Here is a 21,749-nt window from a genome sequence, read left to right as displayed (position 1 = left end):
GACCTGGGTTCGATCCCTGGGTTGGGAAGATCCCCTGGAGGACGGCATGGCAACCAACTCTAGTATTCTTGCCTGGAGAATCCCCATGGACAGAGGGGCCTTGCGTCTACAGTCCGCAGGGTCGCAAAGAGTCAGACACAACTGAGTGACTAAGCACAGCACAAGGTATGTCAACACATGAGGACCGGAGGAAAACATTGGGACAATTTTCTAAAAAACCCTGGACCAAAGGACTCTTGATTTTACAAACAGCTAGACCTGAAACCAAAGGGATTCAGTCTGAGATATTTTGGAACAAAGACTGAAGCCCTGGAATTTCACTCCTGGGAGAGGGACGCCAGAATCATGGACGCCCTCCTGCCCCAGTCACAGGAGGAGGGACTACAACACAGGGAGGAAAAGTGGGGTGTGCTGGGGCTTCCCGCTGTCCATGGTGCTGAAACAGACACCATCATTTCCCCCTATTCCTGAGACTGTTGGCCAACCTCTCCTAGGAATCTGAGAAAAAGGCAATGTTGAGAGTGAAAAGAGAGACCAGAGCAGAGACATATGGTTGGAGCTGCTGAAAGAGAGAGATGGGGAGAGAAAGACACACACACACTGACTTCTATTTGGACACTGTTTTATAACAACCCCAGATACCAGGGTGATATGCTTTCCCCTGCTCTCTGCTTCCTAGGGGAAGCTATTGGGGAATATGTGTCCACCTGTTGCAAACTCATGGCACAGCCTTCAGATTTCTTCTAAGTTCATCCCTTAGAGGTGGTTTGGGAAAAGGGCAGGGCAGAAATGCTGGGATGGAGGAGGTGGGATCTAATAGAGACGCTGGAATGTAAAGTGCCTGGGTGCTCTGTGGGGTAGAGGGTGGGGTGGGTGGGACAGAGAGAGCCAGCATTGGGATGCACACCTTGATTAAATCAAACAAAGTCCCAAACAGTCTCTTCTCAATGGCTGAGTGGATAAAATGAGGCTCTATCCACATCACCCAGCTGACCCTCTTGTGATGCTAAATGACATGTCTGTGAACCTGCATTTTAAGCTTGAATTGTCTAAAAGCCCAAACAGGCACATATTCTCCATCAAGCAGTGGGGTAGGTACCCGATTATCAATTGTCTTGTGTCCTTTTGTAATGATGCAGAAAAGATAATGGATGAGGAGGTTATTGGAATTGAGAGAGAAAGTGGGTTTTGCTGAAACATGATTAAAAGCTGATGACTTAACATGTATACAGAATAGCAAAACCTGACCCAGTGATGACAAGCCCATCATCCCTTAGGAGTTATGTCAGCAGTCAGCCCTACTCAGAGCTTGGCCCTGCCCCAGATGTTGGTGAGGGATGTGGAAACCATCAAATGAGATGCATTGTCTTGTTTGGCCTGGAAACACAGAACCTGAGTGGCCCTGAGATGTGGCACAGCCAGGAATGGTGGGCCATTCATGGGAGGTGTCACAGGCTTAATAGAAACAGCCAGCACTGGAGTTTTCTGAAGTTAGAGATTAGGGTGAAAGTGAACTAGAGGTCAGGGAACTAATCTAGAATCTGTCTGCCCAGGTCTGATAAGAAGGCTGCTGGCTGTTGTCAGGAGCAACACTGTAGCACTGAGTCCCTACCCATTTCCAGATGGGGCTGGGGCTGTTTCAGAATAGCCTGCAATCTTACACACAGGACTTTCTGAAATGGACTGAATGTTTGCATCCCCGCAAAATTTATAGGTTGAAACCCTAACCCTCAAGTGATGGTGTCAGGAGGTAGGGCCTTTGGAAAGTGATTGTAATGAGGGTGGGATCCACACAAATGGGATTAGTGTCCTTCCCTCACCCCTTAGGCCATGTGAGAACACAATGAGAACTGTCAGTAGGCAGTCTGCAACCAAAAAGAGAGAAAGCACCTGACCACACTGGCACCTTGACCTACAACTTCTAGCCTCCAAAACTGTAAGAAGTACCTTCATTCCATTGTATCCTGTTTTGGCACTCTGAACTAAGATAGTTTCCCATCCTGAGGTCTGAAAAGTGGTGGCAGACTTCTGAGACCTTTTCAAATAGCTGCAAAAGCTAACAAGAAATAGTGGGTCCTAAGCATTTGGCCACAATGGCTGTCAATGCAGGAGGCAGAGCAAACCCAACAATAGCCCTGGTTTGGCGATCACCAGAACTTCTGATGTGACTGATGGGGCCAAAACTACTGGAAAAGAGGAGCTGTCAAAAGTTGATACGGGTGTCTCTAAAGAAGCCAGCATATACAATTGTGCAGGTTATGCTCTGCACAACCCTGTGGGTACCATTGACATTGTAGGTATGAGAACTTTGTATTTTTTTCAATAGCAATTTTCTAAAAAATGGCAATAAAGTTGTTCTAACAAAATTAGTATTGTGATGATTTTATGACTGATGGGAGCCAAGCATCTTGAGGAAGAACTACCTTTTTTTACTTTACACTTTTAAAGACACTGTATAGATTGCTGGTGGCAGCCTTGTGCATCTCCTCCATACAATGACCTCCCTCCGGACTGGACGGGACCAGGGGTCCTACGGTAAGAGTAAGGTTCCTGGTAGCTGGCACAGTTCCCCATCTTCCTCTGGATGTTTGGAGGATAATGCCATGTAGCTTCACCAAAAATTCAGCATCCACTTTGCTCCAAGGGCTAGAGCCAGCCCCTACCTTTCTCAGGGACTTTTCCCCAGATACTCACCTCGGCAGGAAGCAGAGTATAGGAGTAGAATTGCTTCATTTTGGTCACCAGATCGTCAGTGGAGAACGTCACATACTCTACAAACTTCCGGTTTAGCAGGAACCAGTCTGAGCCGCCATCTACAGCAATGCCCTCTGGAATCCGCCGGTCCCCCAGGCGCCACATGTGGGCGTCACACTCCAGGAAGAGCCTGTCCAGGCCCTGTTTCCGGATGAACCTGGACAAGACAAAGTCATGCTTAGCCATGAAAGAGCTCAACCCAGAGTCCAAAAGAAATGGTCAAAACTACTGTCTCTCAGGGAAGGTCTTGGCCATAAAGCCATTTTTTGAGCACTACTACACGCTCAGTGCTGAGCTAGGGGGTCTGTGTGTAGTTTCTCATTTGACCTTCACAAGTGAGGCTGGTCTCTGTAACCCTATGAGGCAGGTACTATTATTATGCCCATTTTACAGATGAAGACACTGAGGCTTAGAGCGCTTAGGACATTTGCCTGCCCAGCACAGTTAGATGGCAACGATCATCTGCTACATCTGCTTCCACTTTAGAGGACTTCTGAAATCACCTTTTCATGCCACAGATGCATTGGAATTTGGTGAATACAGCTCTAGACCCTCATCTGAGAACAGTGCTTTTATTTTTAAATTTATTTTTAAAAATTAATTAATCAGTAAACTATATTTATTTACAATACAGTGTTAGTTTCAGGCATATAGCAAAGTGATTTAGTTTTATATACACACACACACACACACACACACATATATATTTCAGATTCTTTTCATTTACAGGCTACTGAAAGATATTGAATATAGTTTCCTGTGCTATACAGTAAATCTTTGGTTTGTTGATCATCTGTTTTACTTATAACTATCTGTTAATCCTGTACTCCTAAATTTATCCCATTGCAGAATAATGCTTTTAAATACAACAAAAATACACAGTTACAAAATATTTCCATAAATACCAAAGTGATGGCATAGTAATTCACATGATTCTTGATTCATACACTATATAGAGGATTGCAAAATATTTTTAAAAACACGAAATTTATGATAATTACATGTGTTTTCTTTTTAACACATTTAATAATAAGATCTTGTAGTAGGTCTAAACACTATTGTAATTTTGAAGAAGAGGTGAGCATAAATGATATTTAGACATGGATGCATCAACTATAATGTGATTTGGGACTTATCTGCAGTCCAGTGGTTAAGACTCTGAACTTACAATGCAAGGGTCACGAGTTCAATCACTTGTTGGGGACACGACAGGAAGAATGGACAAAAAAAGGAAATATATGATTCCAACAGCAACTGCTAATACTATAATGGTTTGTTATCCTATATTTAGCTGGATCTCAATTAGCATTTAGTGAAAATTAAGATCCTTTTCTTCTTGGGCTTCCCTGATGGTCCAGTGGTAAAGAATCTGCCTGCCAATAGAGGAGACACGGGTTCAATCCCTGATCTGGGAAGATCCCACATGTCATGGAGCAACTAAGACTCTGCACCACAACTACTGAGCTTGTGCTCTAGAGCCTGGGAGCCACAGCTACTGAGCCCACGAGCTGCAACTACTGACTCCTGGGCACTGCAAATTAGAGAGTAGCCCCCACTCACTGAAACTAGAGAAAAGCCCACGGAGCAATAAGGACCCAGCACAGTAAAAAAAAAATAATAATTTTCTTCCTATTCAAAGTCACAGACCCCTAAATTCTATCCATGAACCTCAGATTAATAACTCCTCCTCTAGGACACACACACACACACACACACGTGTGCACACACACAGGATTCTTCGAGGCAGACAAGGCAAATTCGCCATTCCCTAATTTACAGACACAGAAATCAAAGGTCAAAGAGCTTGTAAGGTGCATAGGGCTGTTGGGAGGGTGGACAGAGCTAGGGCCAAGACTTCTGGCCCAAACTCTCAGTTCATTTTCACTTAGCATTAATTTCACACCTACTATGTGCCAGGCATGGGCTGGCCTGGTGGAAGGCAAGGAGAAGCAAAGATGATCCCTGCCCCTCAGGAGCTGGTTGTCTCCTTGGGAGTTTATAATTTACAAGTTTTCTGATCTTGTTGCTCTTTCAGATCATACAACATAAAATCAACCATTTAAAAGCATATAATTCAACAGCATTAGTTCATCTGCAATCGTCATCTTTACCTGGTTTCAAAATAGTTCATCACCCTTAAAGGAAACCCCCATCCTCATCAGCAGTTACTTCCTACTCTGCTTCCCTCCAGATCCTGGCCATCCATCTATGGATTTACCTAGTCTGGATATTTCATAGAGATGGAATCACACAAGGTGTGCCCTCTTCCAGCTATCATCATGTTTTCAAGGTTCCTCCACATTGCAGCACATATTGGTACTTCATCTCCTTCTGTCTGTCTGCCTGGCATCCATTCCTTGCTTTTGTGGGAACCGCACCTTGATTTTATTTTGGACATTCACCCTCAACTCTCAGTTCACTTGGTTTACCTCAGCCCCAGCACCAGGGGTGGGGACACGACTCGGCTTGATCAACCAGAGTATACCACCTGCTTGGCTGCCATAATTGCTTCAGGGATGGGAGAACAAGTCAAGCTGAGTCTGAGACTGGGTTCTGGATTTTTGCTGAAAAAACTAGGAAGGAAGGCTTTTCTTGGGGATTTTTGTCTGGAAGAATGTAAGCTGAGGGTTGCAGGCAGCCATCTTGTCACCATGTGGATAGAGGTTGTCTGACCATGAAGGTATCACAAAAACAAAGAGAGAAAAGAGAGAGAGAGGAGGTGCTTCTGTGGCTGCTGATGCTAAGTCACTTCAGTCATGTCCAACTCTGCGCAACCCCACAGACGGCAGCCCACCAGGCCCCCCCGTCCCTGGGATTCTCCAGGCAAGAACACTGGAGTGGGTTGCCATTTCCTTCTCCAATGCATGAAAGTGAAAGTGAAGTCGCTCAGCTGTGTCCGACTCTTCATGACCCCATGGACTGCAGCCCACCAGGCTCCTCCATCCATGGGATTTTCCAGGCAAGAGTACTGGAGTGGGGTGCCATCGCCTTCTCCAAGAGAGGAGATAGACACAGACAAAGCTTCAATGACTTTGCTTGAGACCCTGGATCTTGCTGTCCTTGACTCACCGCCAGACTTGTCAGTAATGTGCTTAAGGCATTTTGGAATAGGGTTCTGTCATTTGCAATGGAAGAAGTCTGGACTAATACATTCCTTAACGATTTCACCTTTATCACTACTGTGATGGATGCAAATGTTCTTAGCCTCCAGGTAGAGTAGGTAGCCACGGCTGTGGCACATTAGGGCCACTTTTCCACTAGGCCGGGCTGCATCCCCCATTGCGTGTCTACAGGTTTTTGTGTCTCCATGACAGATCTCACCTCTGTCTTCACATTAGAGTTGCCTGTCTCCTCCAAGACAGATGCTGCACTAGAACTGACCCAAACTTCCTCGTTTCTGCCTACCTTACAGGTACTGGAACACTGCAAGGCAGCTGTACAGTATAGTAGCTGGAGATGGTCCCACCCTCCTGGCCACTCTCAGTTCTAGAAAGAATCTCTCCCACTGAGCCTCCCACAAATCTGCCAGAGGGAACTGCCTGAAACCTCACTAATAAACCCACACCCATAGCACTTTCTTCTGCACAAATAGAGGACCTGCCCCCAGACACTGGTCACTCACTGAGCACAATGGTGTAATAGATTTAATTCTTAGGAAAACTTGATGCTAGTGTGATAAAAATGGTGATTACAATGATGCTGGTGGTGAAGAGACTTAATTCTGTTAAAATGTGCTTTGCATCTCATCACAACGTGACTCTACCAGTAACCAGCTGGGTGAGTTTGTAAAATAATGACCTTGACTAATGTCCCCCATGGGAAGCTGACAAAGTTGGGCTAGGTCTAGGTTGTAAAATTAAATGGCTACAGGGATCAGACAAATAATGTAAGTGTGTGAGGTAGGCTGAGTATACGACAACAGTGTAGGTAGACTCAGCAAAGATGTAGAGAATGCATTTTCTAAAAGAATTTCAAATCCCTTAAAAAAATTCTGATAAATAAGACATACCCCTAGGCTGAATCCAGCCCACAGACCACCAGTTGTAATAATGATGAGTTAGGTAGTCTCTAAGGTACTGTTTAGGCTGGATGATTCACAAGCTAGAATCAAGATTTCCAGGAGAAATATGAACAACCTCAGTTATGCAGATGATACCACCCTAATGGCACAAATGAAGAGGAACTAAAGGGCTTCTTGTTGAAGGTGAAAGAAGAGAGTGAAAAAGCTGGCTTAAAATTCAACTTTCAATAAACCAAGATCATGGTATCTAGTCCCATCACTTTATGGCAAACAGATTGGGAAAAAGTGGAAACAGTGACAGATTTTCTTTTCTTGAGCTCCAAAATCATTGCTGACTCTTGCTCCTTGGACGGAAAGCTATAACAAACCTAGATAACTGTTGAAAAACAGAGACATCACTTGCTGACAAAGTTCCCTAAAGTCAAAGCTATGGTTTTTCCAGTAGTCATCTACAGATGAGAGAGTTGTACCATAAGGAAAGCTGAGTGCTGAAGAATTAATGCTTTCAAAATGTGGCACTGGAGAAGACTCTTGAGAGTCCCTTGGATAGCAAGGAGATCAATCCTAAAGGAAAAACAATCAATCCTAAAGGAAATCAACCCTGAATATTTATTGGAATGACTGATGCTGAAGCTCCAATACTTTGGCCACCTGATGCTGGAAAAGATCGAGGGCAATAGAAGAAGGGGGTGACAGAGGATAAGATGGTTTGATGGCATAACCGACTTGATGGACATGAGTTTGAGCAAGCCCCGGGAGTCGGTGATGGACAGGCAAGCCTGGCATGCTGCAGTTCACGGGATTGCAAAGAGTTGGACACAACTTAGCGACTCAACAACAACAAGGGACTTAGCTGTGACATTCTTAAGTCACTCTTATACCAAGGAAGAGGGTGTGGGGCAAGCACTAGATGGATGCATGGGATCCCAGAGGAGGCTGAGAACTTTTCTGAAGACACACAGGGCAGAAGCCAACCAGAAGACCCAGGTTTCCAATGTCCCTGGTCCTGACCTTTCCCTAACATTTTCTTTCCAAGTGTAAAATTCACTATCCTTAGCAAAGCCATGTTCTCTCTGGGGAGCGACCTGGTAAAAGGTTTTCAATATACCCAGAATGGCACTTACTGACACCAAACTTGGCTATAACTGATTCACTGAAGGAAGACACTGAGGGAGGGAAAAGAAAATCCTATCTCGACTCTGGCTGGTGCCAATTAGATGATAATGTCCGGTGGGTACACTTAACTGTGCTTAAACCTTTAAATTTTAGATACTTTATCAAAACTTTCATGGTAATCAAGACAACTGAGGGAGAGAGAGAGAAGAAATACAGGTGGGATGACATGCAAAATTTTTCTTTCCATGGACCAGCTTTTTAATTTCATGTTCCATTAGATTGGATAACAGCATCATCTTGCAATTTTAATGTGATGTCCCAGACTGCAATATCCAAATACAATATTTATGCAGTAATCTCCAAAATAAAATATTTACGGGGTTTGGAAGATTGACTGCTGTACTTACTGCCTTCAAAACCGATAAGCTGCAAAAGCATGCTTCAGTTAATTATGAGTAAATAGAGATCACAGATTTCCCAGGTCTCAGAAAAGTTTCTGGGTTGAAAGGGGCTACCAGCAACTTAGGTCTGGACTGAGAGAAGATGGAAGAGGCCCAGAGTGTGGGAATCTATCAGGCAAAAACAATCAAGCTGTTTAGGCAGTGATTTTGCTGTTTACCCCCCCATGTGGATTTACCATAATTTGAAAAGATAAAGGCTGGAAACCAAAGTAAGTTTGTGAACATCTGGGTGAATCTTTCATCAATGTTGGCTCACCACGAAAAGGCGCATGGCTCTCCCACCTGAGGGATGGAGGGAAGCTGTGCAGCAACAGGCCCATTACACAGAAGATGGCCAGTGATGCTGTCCGCTCTTTAGTTTTGCTTATGACCTAGTTACCTGGGAAACCTAGGGTCAACAGGAGATATCCTAGAAGAACAGACACGAAGAGGGTCTGGTACCAATGCTGTCTCTGCACTCACTGAGGTGTGGGGCTGATTTACCCTCTCTGAATGCCAGTTGCCTCACCTGTAGGATGAGCCCATGACACCTGTTCTGACAAGCTCCCAAAGCAGCTGCAAAAGTGTGATGCGTGATATTTACAAAATTCCTTGCAAAGTGTTTAGTAAGACTCAACCCAAACAATGGGCCGACCCAATCATCAGTTCCTTTTTTCATAGACATGACACCCCTCCCCAATCCTCCTTTGGTGTTTTATTTTTCTCCATAACACTTCAGTTTCTAATACAATGCACAAGGTATCTATTTCATTTATTGCCTTTTCTACTACTGGACATAAGGCCCAAGAGGGCAGAAATATTTGTCTTTTTTTTTCTGAACTTTTTATTTTCTTTGGGGGTATAGCTTATTAACCATGTTGTGAAGTTTCAGGTGAACAGTGAAGAGGTTCAGCTACACACATGCATGTACCCGTTCTCCCCCAAGCTCCCCTCCCATAGGACACATAACACTAAGCAGTGTGTACATGTCCATCCCACACTCCCTCACTATCCTTTCCCCATTTTTGTCTCTTTTTGATCACTGTGGTATCCCTAGTGCCTAGAACAGTGTCTAGCACAGTGCCTAGCATACAGCGTGTGCCCAATAAATATGTTGAGTGAATGAAAAAAGGGAAGAATAACATCGATATCTGTCAGGCAGTCAGGACGTAGCTGCTGTTGGTTAACCAGGTATCAAAATTTTCTAACACACATTTGACAGGTGAAGGAACTGAATCACAGGAAAGTTAAGTAATTTCTCCAAAGTCACATAGCGATCAGGTTAGGACTTGAATTCGGGTCTGAATGAATCCAATGCCAATGCTTTACTACTTTCCCGTTCTTCATCCCAAGTCACTGGGGTCCCTCCAAAAGGACTCAAATGAAGGATCTGAGAACTTGTTCTTCCTCAAAAAGACAGAGCCCAGAAATTAGTGAACCAAGAGAAAATGGCTCATTGCTGGTTGGAAGAGGCTTCTTGCCAGACCTTACAAGGAACTTCTGTCTTCAGGCTACTTGAGGGCAAACATGGGATAGTTTGCATTTGATTTTATCTCCTGGGCTCTCAGGAATGGTTTGTCTTCCTGAGATTTGTCTCTACTGCCACAATATGGGACAAAGTCATAGCTAAATGTGATTCTGCTGGGACGTCACAAGGACCAGGTGAGTATCAGAGTTAATCAGATGGAGGGTGGCGAGGGGTTCTGAATCTCTCCCAGGGGAGAAAAAGTTAGCTAAGAAAGTAATCTGTAGCCTTTGAAAATGGCCCCAGAAAGACAGACGCTAAAGAAATCTCTCAATTCAGTTAATTCCCTGGCTACAATCTCGGCATATTCATGAAGTGTGGAATTATTCCAGAACTGTCTTGTCGTATAATGAATTCTGAAAGGAAGAACTCTGCCCCTCAGATTTTACAGCATGTTTGAGCAAGAAGAAATCTCAGCAATTAGTTAATATAACTATCTATGGATAAAAATCCCCAACACACTGAGGCCCAGAGAGGATGTATGAGCCAAGGTCATCCAAAGTCACACAGCCTATAAAAATACTTCTTTTCTTTTCTTGTCCAGTGATATGTCACTGAACCCAGATTACTCTTTAGTATAAGTACAACCTAAGCATTTCAGTTTAAACACAAAATCATGAAGCAAAGCATGAAAACACAGTGTATGAAGTCAGCCAGCTAGTGAAGGGCCCACACAAAACAGCCATGGGACACAGGGGCCGAACTTGGGGCTCTGGAGCCAGAATATTTGGTACAAGTCCTGGATCTGCCATTAACCTTGGGCAACCTGAATACAAGACACCTCAGCTTCTTATGGGAAACAGTGATCATCATAATACCTGTCTCACAGAGTTTAAATGTGATTATATTTTATATGGAGAGGGCTTAGTGTAGTACTCAGCATTTAGCAAGTGCTTGGTCCATCTAGTCAAAGCTATGGCTTTTCCAGCAGTCATGTATGGATGTGAGAGTTGGACTATAAAGAAAATTGAGCACTAAAGAATTGATGCTTCTGAACTGTGGTGTTGAAGAAGACTCTTGAGAGTCCCTTGGACTGCAAGAAGTTCCAACCAGTCAATCCTAAAGGAAATCAGTCCTGAATATTCATTGGAAGGACTGATGCTGAAGCTGAAGCTCCAATAATTTGGCCACCTGATGCAAAGAACCGACTCATTGGAAAAGACCCTGATGCTGGAAAAGCTTGAAGGAAGGTGGAGAAGGGGACGGGAGAGGATGAAATGGTTGGATGGCATCACCAACTCAATGGGCATGAGCCTGAGTAAGCTCCAGTAGTTGGTGATGGACAAGGAAGCCTGGCATGCTGCAGTCCATGGGGTCGCAAAGAATTGGACACAACTGAATGAAGATACTTAACATTTTCCATCGTCAAGCTGTAAAATTAAAACTTCAATCGCTCCTCTTCTGTATTCTAGGACTTTGTAGACAGGCATGTGTAGGGCACGTCAGGGCTAAGGAGAAACCCTTTATGTTCTGAAAAGCAATTTCATTTCAGCACCAAGGACAGACACCCAGTGCCTCCACAGTGAGTCTCCTGTGATGCCCTTGGTTGTGGTGGCAGATGTGACAAGTTTCACATGCACCCTGATTCTGTCTGAGAACCACAAATATGAAACCCTCCCATCTTTCCAAGGCACAAGTCAGTGAGGATTCAGGTCATTAAGTTCCTAAATTTGCAGCTCCATAAGGGGTCCACTGGCCATTTCTCACATGCCAGTATGGGTTATGCCCTTTCCTGACCTGGGCTGGAGTCATCTGTCAGTCCCTACTCTGCAGTAGTTGGAAGACCAAAAGAGTCATTTGCTCATTCAGCAGCTCTCCAAGTCTATGTGCTGAGAATATGGTTGTAAAGGAGATGGACACGAGCCCTGTCCTTCTGTCTCTTCTAGAATGAGAGGTAAATCAGTAATATTTATCATTTATTGAGCACTTACTACTTTCTAAGTCCTATTCCTTGCACTTAAAGTATATTCTCTCATTTAGTCTTCATCACAATCCTATGAGAGCTCGTTCTACAAGAACAAAGATACAGAGAGGTTAAGTAATTTTCCCAAGGCTACACACCTGGTCAGTGGTAAGGGAGGGATTCAAACCTAGCAGTCAGGCTCTGGATTCCACACTCTTTACCACAAGGCTGTAAAACTGTTCTAATAAATAAGTAAGTAGTCATAAAGAGCTACAAAATACATGAACATATAATTAGACATTTGTGATAAGTGTTATACAGGAAAACAGAGTGCAGTGTCAGAAAATAAAGAGACAGGGACTTAATTAGTGAAGATTGTTGGGGAAGATTTTGCTGAGGAGGCGACCCTGACAAGAAGGATGAGAAGGAATCAGTCATCTGAAGAGTTGTGGGGAAGAGCTTTATAGGAGACAGAAATAGTGTGTGCAGGAGCCCGAATAAGTGAAGAGAAGCTAAAGTGGTGGGAGTGAGGGCTACAGGGAGAAGCTCAGCTTCACCACCTCACGTAAGAGGAGACCAGTCACAGGAGAGGCAGGTCTGACCTGACTGGTGGAAGGAGCATGTCCTCCATAAGAACATATGGTTTGAACGTGGCAGGAAACTCCACGATGAACATACTCAGGGAATCAGTGTAGCACAGTGGCCCGGAGTCTAGACCCCGGAACCAGACCACCTGCGTTCAAGTCTGTTTCCCCATTCCCAAACTGTATGTTGTTTAATCTCTCTAGCCTCGATGTTCCCATGTAGAAAATGGGCATGATACTAACTGTACTTATATCATGGGATTGTTGTGAGAATTGAAAGAATTAATATCTATAAGGCATTTAGGACAGTATCTGCACACAGTAAACCCTATATTACATACACTCCGGGTGAAGAAAGTTGACTTGAGTTTCACATTCAGGAATGAAAGAAAAACCATTCTAAGCAGAAATGCAGACTCAGGGCCCAAATCCTGGAACCAAGAACCCCAGGTTGGGTGACCCATGCTCTTTATAGTACTCAGGGCCTGAATCAGCTTGTGCCTCTGAGAGTCTAAAGGCCCACTGAGGACTAATTGATTTTCCCTATTTTAAATTTCACACAAATTTAAAAACAATATCTACTGCATTACATTCTAATTATGAAAGTAATGTAGGCCTCCCTAGGCATGGAACACAAAGATAAGGCAAAAAAGGAAATGAAAAAACATACTCTATCTCAGAGATGACAGTGCACAAACTTTTCTTCTAGTCTTTGGTCTAACTTCAACATGTATTGTTTCGAAAACAGAAAAGTTCTAAAGTTGACTTCAAAACTCATGAGGAGGCCCACAGAGCTGTGTACACAGCTTTGCGCGGGTGCCTGTGTGATGCTAAGCTTTATTTTGACATGGCTGCCATAACTGGATTAAACAAAGTGAACATGCAAACAGCGATAAACTCACCAGTTGGGTTTAAGGAAAGAGAGAGGGGAATGCAATCTGCTTTCCCCATTGGAGATGAGATATTAATTATCTCCTCCCATCAATCATGGTGCTACAAGACAGATGGGGAGAGAGTTCTCCTGATAAGCAAGCTGGCACCAACGGGCCTCCTGAAAGCAGATTTGCTTGGAGGAGGTTCCTGGCCAGGCTCTCGATGGATTTGCCAATTTTTGGTTAAACAGTTGCCTGTTTATACATCAAGGGAGCTTTGGGCCCGAAGATTAGTTCAATGTCAGAGAGAAGAGCTGGCGAATCTGCTTAGCTGCCAGTCTGATGCCAGCGGGGGACCACCACGTCTAGCAGGTGGATCCCAGACCCGGGAACAGGAAGAAACTTGTTTATGCCACTTGTGACCTGAGAGCTGGGACCCTTCCTAGCTTCCTTCTGGTCTAGGCTTTTTACATTTGAAATACTAGATCTTTCTCTAAGAACTGTAAAAAGTGTTTCTAAAATGTTAATCATGTGGATACACACCATCTTCAAGGTTTTTCAGCCCTGTCCCCATCGCCACCACCATCATCACCACCATCATCAACTTAATATGCACACCTAACTATTCCAAGAGCTTATCCACATATCCCCTGCTTTAATTCTTGCAGCAGTTCTAGGAGGGTGGCTTTATTATCATTCTTCCCATTTTGCAGATAAAGAATCTGAAGCACAAGTGATTGATTTAACTTACCCAGGGCCACACACCTGATGAGTGCTTAGCATGTGAACCCTGGCAGTCTGGTTCCAGAACCTAGATTCTTAACAGCTATGCTATAGGCTTTACGAACTCTGTATGGGACTGCCCTCAATATTTTTTTTTTCTAAACCAACTTTAGATAGCTTCAACTGTTCTTTTTTTTTTTTTAACTTAATCTTATTCTAAGCATAATATCTGTGAAGTACTGGATTAATTATATAAATTTTTGTTGATGCACATAAACTCAATACAAATTCTCCCATGACACTCCTTCATGAACTCCCCCAAATAATCTCACGTGTGGATCATGAACACAATTTAGGAGAGGCTGACTCTAGAAAGTAGGGGATGGGCTGATTTTCCTCCCTTGTTCATTTAAAAAATAATTCTGCTTAAAATCAGTAGAATTTTGCTCTTTCAGCTGCACACCCTAAGAACTCAAAGTAACAGGTCCTCTCAGATGTAGTCACTAAAATGCGGTGATAACAGTCAGACCAAACCAGGCTCCAATACCAGCTGTGTGGAACCTGGAGCAAGTTAAACAACTTTGCAAGCCTCAGTTGTACTCATCTCTGAAATGGGATAACACACTGAAAAGCACCTGGCTAGATGCTTCCTGTGGTCTGTGAGGCTACTCAGTCCTCCACAATCCCTACATCACTGGATCTTATGTGATCCAGACAATCCCCCCATGTCTGGATCTTATAAAGAGGAGGACATGAAGGCATGGAGAATCGAAGCCGTTTGTCAGAGTGCCCTGGCTATCACAAGCTGAGCTGGCATTTTGACACAGGTGTCTGGACTCCAGGGCCCATGCTGTTACCAATACTCCACACTATGCCCCAAGACTGAGCCCTGGGATCCTGGTGACCTTAAATTATTTGGGCACTGACACCAACCAATGCCAGAAAGTCTCAGAAACTCTATTCTGGCTAAGGGAAATAAGTTTTTCTTTCCATCTCCCTGTAAGAGGTCCCATACTCTGAGATTTGATCAGTCTACCGAGATCTGGGGGAACTTCTCTGATGCTCTCTGAGCAGAAACCAGGAGTTCTGGGGATGTTTGCCAAGACCTGCTTATTCAGGGCACCTGCTTCTGCTAGCCCTGCAGAGATTATCTGGGAAAATGATAACTGTGCTGCATGTCTTTCAATATGTCTAGCCACTTGATTTTTGGAGGAATACAAGGAAATAGAGTGAACACTACACTCTCCTTCATTTAATTACAGGAACAGTCAGGACCAATTGGGCAGCTATTAAAATACTAGTTTGCCTTTATGCCATCTCTTAGCAGTGGGAGCTGGAAGTCCAAATTGACTGCTAAAGACGAGTTAGGGACAGAAGGTCAAAACTGCTATTAGAAACCACGCGGGATTAAAAACGGAGGCACCCTGTGGCCTATTTTGTATCTCACTGCTTGCTTCTGTCTCTCTCCATCTTCCCGTCTTTTGTACTCTCTGCCTCTGTCACATTGTCTTTGCAAGGGCTGGTCCTGAAGCATGGAACATCAGAATGCGAGGGCATTTGGAGATCATCTCATTCAACCACTGCATTTGTCCAACACAGTGAAGCCCAGAGAAGCAGAGTGGCTGCTCCGAAGCCACCCAGCATATTGGAAGAAAGCAGGACCCAAGCACAGATGGGCTGCATCATGCAGGCTTCTGAGTCTGGGCTCTGGGGACACATTCCTCTAGGCCTGAGTCCTAGCCCTGCCCTTGCTGTGTGAGCGTAAGCAAGTCACTTCACTTCTCTGAGTCTCAGTGTCCTCATCAGTAAAATGAGGCTAATATGTTGAGAAGGGTCACCATCTGAAGCCAGAAAATTAAACCCACACAAAGGGAAAGAGAACTAATGGAAGTTAAGTTAAAGGGTAAGGGTGGTCAAAAGGAACAAACTTCCAGTTATAAAATAAATACGGTCGAGGGCTGTAATGTATAACATGGTGACCACAGTTAATAATACCATATTGCATATTTGAAAGTTGCTATGATCTTAAAAGTTCTTATCATGAGAAAAAACTAACTATACGTGGTGATGGATATTAACTAGATATTAACTAGATATTAACTAGACATATTGTGGTGGTGATTTTATAATATATGCATATATTGAATGCTATGGCTCAGACAATAAAGAATCTGCCTGCAATGCAGGAGACCCAGTTTTAATCCCTGGGTTGGGAAGCTCCCCTGGAGAAGGAAATGGCAACCCAGTTCAGTATTCTTGCCTGGAGAATTCCATGGACAGAGGAGCCTGGTGGGCTACAGTCCATGGGATCAGAAAGAGTTGGACACAACCGAGCAACGAACACATTCACCTTCATACCTGACACTAATATGTCAGTTATACCTCAATTAAAAAAAATATTTCTGCTAGTGAACTACCTGACTACTTGATGTGCTGTGTTTGCTTTATTTTAACCCTCTCCAGACCAATAAGAAATAATTTTCAAAAGAACTAACAGAGTCTGGGCTTGACGATATCATTTGAACTGCTTGATTCAGCAATGCCCAAAGTCAGATACTAGTGTTTTAGTTGAATCATCCAATAACTTCCTTTACCCTTTAATCAAGTTTAAGCTGAGTTTCTGTCATTTCCCACCAAAAAAAAAAAAAGAGTTTTTCCTAACATACAATCAGTGCAGAACCAGAGCCAAACCTCGCCCAGGGTGCCCCTGTGGGTGACACAAGGGAAGATGTGCATGGTTAGGCTTGTTCCCACAGCAGGGAGCCCTCAGCTGCCAAAGAGGAGACAGTGGCGGCTGATGGCTCATTTTACTATTAAACCCTCAATTCATCTAAGTGAGTGAATCCTGGCTGAGGACTCATGCATGAGTGTTGGAACTTGTGAGCTCTTCTGTCCAGAGAGCCTTGGGTTTTAGGGTTTTAGAGGGAGGTGCAAGCGATATCTCCTGAGCCTGAGTCTTTACCCTGCTCTGTATCCTGCTGTGCCATTTGGGTAACACCTGTCAACTCCGGAGGCACATCAACTGGACAAGACGTACTCACAAAACTCAAAGGCACAACCCTGGCCTGTACATCGACTATTTATTTCTCCCGCCTGCAGTATTTCAGTCTGATGTTTATCATCAATGACACCACCACCACCATCACCATCATCACCACCACCATCACCACCACCACCCCACCATCACCATCACAGGGATTTATGATGTGCCAAATGCTTTATACACAGCATCTCATTCAATCCTTCCAATGATCTCATGAGTATAAGTCCATTAATATGTCCATCGTACAGATAAGGGAAGAGGCTCAGAGAGGTTAAGTCACCAGTCCAATGCAACACAGCCAGGACATGGTAGATCAGGGCTTCAACCCAGGAGATATGACTCCTAAAATTCACAATCTTAACCTCTGTGCCATACCCAGTTCTTAGCACAGTGCCTGGAAATAGCAGACAGAGAATAAACACTGAGTAGGCTAGAACAACAATACTAGGGTGGATGTAATTTAGACACAAGTTTATCAACTTACAGTGGATTTTTTGTTCTCATGATGTAACTTTGCACAAACCATGTATTATAAATAATAAGGGTCTTCATTCTCTATCTAAGGGTGGGGAACCAAAATCTGGGCTAGTTCTGATAACTTACCACCTCCATGGAATCTGAGTGACTATAAAAATAAAGCTGGATCCTGTGTGAAAAGGGGCCAGCAGAGTGATAGGCACTTAGCAGGAACACAATACACTATATGGCTATAGTGTATTACAGTGTACATCTTCTTTATCCACCCAGGTTTGTCCAGCTTAGTGGCCAAAACATGCTATACTAATCTGTGGTAATTTACAGAGCATCCTCAAGTCTGGGGGTTGCTATTAAATGTAAAGAATGCAGACTGTCAGTTGGACAAGATGGATCCAACAGACAGTTGGATGAAGTCAAAGTCAAAATTAAGGAAAGTGATGCAACCCAAGGATTTGGGGATTACTTCTTGAAAACTTGGGAAATGGAGCCCACTGCTTGCCTCTGTCTCTCCCTGCTGTGGATATCTGGGCAAAGTGGATCACAGAGCCAGCCAGAAAGACACCTCCAGCAGCAGCGGTGGAGAACACCAACAGCAGAGATGGGCAAACTGAAGGGCATTGGGACCAGGTAGGGGAGAAGGCAGCAAGAACTGCAGGGTCCTGTAGAACACAGGCTTTGTCTAAGACAATACAACCTTCATGAGAAAATTCAGGCACAGAGTAAGTGGACATTTAAGTGGATCTTTTAAGATGAGCTGGAAACATTGCTATTTTTTAAAATGGGGCTATTAATCTTCAGATGAAGCACCTGAATTAAACAGAACAAAACCAGAACCAAGGCCAAACAGAACACGTTAACATGCTAAAATTATCCTGTGAACTGTCAGATTAAGTTCTGAGTTCAACGCTAGAAAAATGTTCTAAGATGGCAGAGCCCTATGGTTGATTCATGTTGATGTATGTCAGAAACAAACATAACATTGTAATGCAATTATCCTCCAATTAAAAATAAATAAGCATTTTTAAAAAGCTGGCAGAGTGATCCTGAGTGGGTTTGTAATGGTTTTTTCTTTCTAGATGGTGAAGCGGATCATGTGATCTCTCCTACAGAGGGCGCTCAAGACTGTAGCCCTTCTAGCAGAGGGCCACAGAGATTTAGACTCAACTCAAAGGGAAATCAACCCTGAATGTTCATTGGAAGGACTGGTGCTGAAGCTGACCCTCCAATACTTCTGCCACCTGATGCAAAGAACTGACTCATTGGAAAAGACCCTGATGCTGGAAGGATTGAAGGCAGGAGGAGAAGGGGACGACAAAGGATGAGATGGTTGGATGGCATCACCGACTCAATGGACATGAGTTTGAGTAAGCTCTGGGAGTTGGTGATGGACAGGGAGGCCTGGCGTGCTGCAGTCGATGGGGTCGCAAAGAGTAGGACATGCCTGAGCGACTGAACAACAACAACGAGGGGGTCTGTAGTGATGCTGTTTGCTTCCCTCAGTTTAAGTGAGAGAGGCACAAAGGATTCTGCTGCCTCAAATCCCTGCCCACAACTTAGACAGCAAGAGTGAGGCAATGGTGAAGGCACAGGGCGGGAAGTTGGTTTCCTTGACTCCAATTCCCTTCTGGTGTGAGACTTTCAATTTCCTGCTTGAAAGTAAATTCCATGAGAGTGAGGATTTTGTCTCATTCACCTCTAGAAGGGTGCCTGGCACACGTTTGGCCCCATGTGAATATTTGCTGAATGACTGGCAAACCGAATGTATGTTCATGGGACATCATGAACTTGAACTATGGGCCTCGGTCTTCCTCCCAATAAAATGAGTATAAAATGATTACCCCACTTTCCTCAGAGGACTGCCATGAGAACACGGGCTCATGGAAATGCTTATATGACATGATGAGACACATTTGCTGTTCTCTCTGTTTCTGGCTGGCAGGAGAGACCACTTCAGATTCTGCACAGGAAGGGCCAAGGCCCAGCCGTGCCATGCCTCTCTCCCATCCTCAACTTATTTCTGGTTGCATCAAACCAGTCTAGAAGGAAGCCCCCAAATGATGACTCAGATTTCATTTCTCTTTTGCACAAGGGTAGAGGGAAGATATACTACCTTGCATTGTCCCGGCCATGCGACTTCAAGAAATTCATGTCTCGGTATCGGGAGAGAAATGCCACCAGCTGGTCATTTGTCCTGTGGAAGCAAACCAAGAGGAAAGTCAGAGCCTCCAGAGACCATGGACACTTGTGACTGGCTCCCTTCTTTGTCACAGCAACCACATCCCCTCCTTCATTTATACCTTGCAAGGTGCATGAGGCATCTTCTTTCATGTACCTCCATCACCAAGTTTACCAAAGTATGCTAAAATGGACTGTTTGTATGTTTGTGTCCTACACACTCCCATATGCTGTGAACTCCTTGAGAATTAGTGTAGTGTCTTACTTGTTTTGGAATCCCCAGGACCCAGCACTGGGCTTGGCAAACAATAGGACATCAGTGAATATCTCGGTGGCAGATACAAAGTAACCTCAGGGCCTTTGCTCTCACTGTGCCTGGCTGTGGTTTTTCCAGTAGTCATGTATGGATGTGAGAGTTGGACTATAAAGAAAGCCGAGCACTGAAGAATTGATGCTTTTGAACTGTGGTGTTGGAGAAGACTCTTGAGAGTCCCTTGGACTGCAAGGAGATCCAACCAGTCCATCCTAAAGGAGATCAACCCTGATTATTCATTGGAAGGACTGATGCTGAAGCTGAAACTCCAATATTTTGGCCACCTGATGCAAAGAGCTGACTCACTGGAAAAGACTCTGATGCTGGGAAAGATTGAAGGCAGAAGGAGAAGGGGATGACAGAGGATGAGATGGTTGGATGGCATCACTGACCCAGTGGACATGTGTTTGAGTAAACACCAGGAGTTTACTGGTGATGGACAGGGAGGCCTGGCATGCTGCAGTCCATGCGGTTGCAAAGAGTCAGACACGACTGAGCGACTGAACTGAACTGAACTGAACTGTGCCTGGGAAATTCTGCCCCATATCTTTCTATGTCTGCTCTTGTCATCCAGATTTCTTTTCAAATGTCACCTCATGAAAAAGGCTGTTTTTAGGTCCCCAACCTAAAGCAGCACCCGCTCCCCTTCACTTAACATATCACTCTATTTACATATGATCTCATCACCATCTGAAAGGGCTAAATTTGCTTACATTAGGATGTAAGCTCCATGAGGACAGAACCTAATCAAACTCGCTCATCACTGGCACATAGTAGGAGGTACAGTAATCATAGTAGGAGGTACAGCAATGCTTGCTGGATGAGTGGATGACTAACGGTGAGATGAGTTTAAAGTGACGCCTTCAAATGCACTTTGAGAAACGAATGCATCGATGAATGAATGAATGCTAAATCCTCCCTAGCCCCTGGGCTACTGATTGAGAGAGCTTTAAGAAATATGAAGTGCAATACAAACAGGTGACATCGTTCCCAGCATTGTTATCCCAAATTTATCGCCATCAATCTCAGCACTAGCAGTGTAGGCACAGCTAATCAGCTTGTGCATACAGCTGTGACAGTATTTTAAAAGGCAGTCACACGGGTCTCCATCTGCCAGAAACGCAGTCGCCTCTTACGCTGAATAAACCCAAACAGGTAAATGGTGCTGAAGTGACAGCTCCTTTATCATCAGCTTCTCTGCTGGGGGTAGGGGGGTTTACTTAGAAGGAAAGGGTTAACCATCCTTTCAGATTGGGAGAACAGGTGAAGGTGCATCTCTGGGAAGAGAAAGGAGGCTAGAACTTTGTGGGGGGTGGGGGGCAGGTGGGTGCCTCAGAAAGCGATGCCTGCACTCTGGAAGCAGAAGGGGCTGGAGATAGATCTCAGCTCCATTCCTGACCCTGTTGTGTGTCCTAGGGTAAGTCATTCAACCTCTGAGTGACAGCCTTCACCTGGCTGCCCTGCACAAAGTAGATATACACGCTGATGGATAACTGGGTACATGAGGGCATACAGTAGGTGCACAATAAATGTAAGGTGCTCTGCTCTTGGCCTCTCACCAGCCTATAGGGGCCGCTCCCAGCCATCCCTCCCTCTCTCTTTTCCCTGCATCACCCGAAGTCGCGCCACGCCAAGCCCCTGCTCTCTGATTGGCCAACTCTTGTTGACCAACTCATAATTCCAGCGGAGGGGGGACAGAGCAGTTAGGAGATGCTGCAGCAGAACCCAGCACTGCCGACAGCCGGTCCTAGTGTGGAAATCAACCACTTCAAAACCGGCCGTTCTAGTGGCTGGCAAATGCCA

The 21,749-nt window shown here is 44.4% G+C and overlaps 1 protein-coding gene across 1 annotated transcript in view; it reads right to left on the bottom strand.

Moving 5' to 3' along the window:
* XYLT1 (xylosyltransferase I) overlaps positions 1-21,749 on the bottom strand; it is a gene marked incomplete at its 5' end in the record, with an annotated part of 349,600 nt that overhangs the window by 31,674 nt on the left and 296,177 nt on the right. Inside the window, 2 exons of the mRNA XM_010837407.1 lie at positions 2,695-2,911; positions 19,569-19,649. Coding sequence (XP_010835709.1) covers positions 2,695-2,911; positions 19,569-19,649 — 298 coding nt within the window. The remainder of the gene's footprint in view (positions 1-2,694; positions 2,912-19,568; positions 19,650-21,749) is intronic.

This window comes from Bison bison, unplaced genomic scaffold (assembly GCF_000754665.1).
Source record: "Bison bison bison isolate TAMUID 2011002044 unplaced genomic scaffold, Bison_UMD1.0 scf7180017864072, whole genome shotgun sequence".
Lineage (NCBI taxonomy): Eukaryota > Metazoa > Chordata > Mammalia > Artiodactyla > Bovidae > Bison > Bison bison.
The sequence above is the reverse complement of the archived record's forward strand: the minus strand, read 5'-3'. Positions and strand labels throughout refer to the sequence as shown.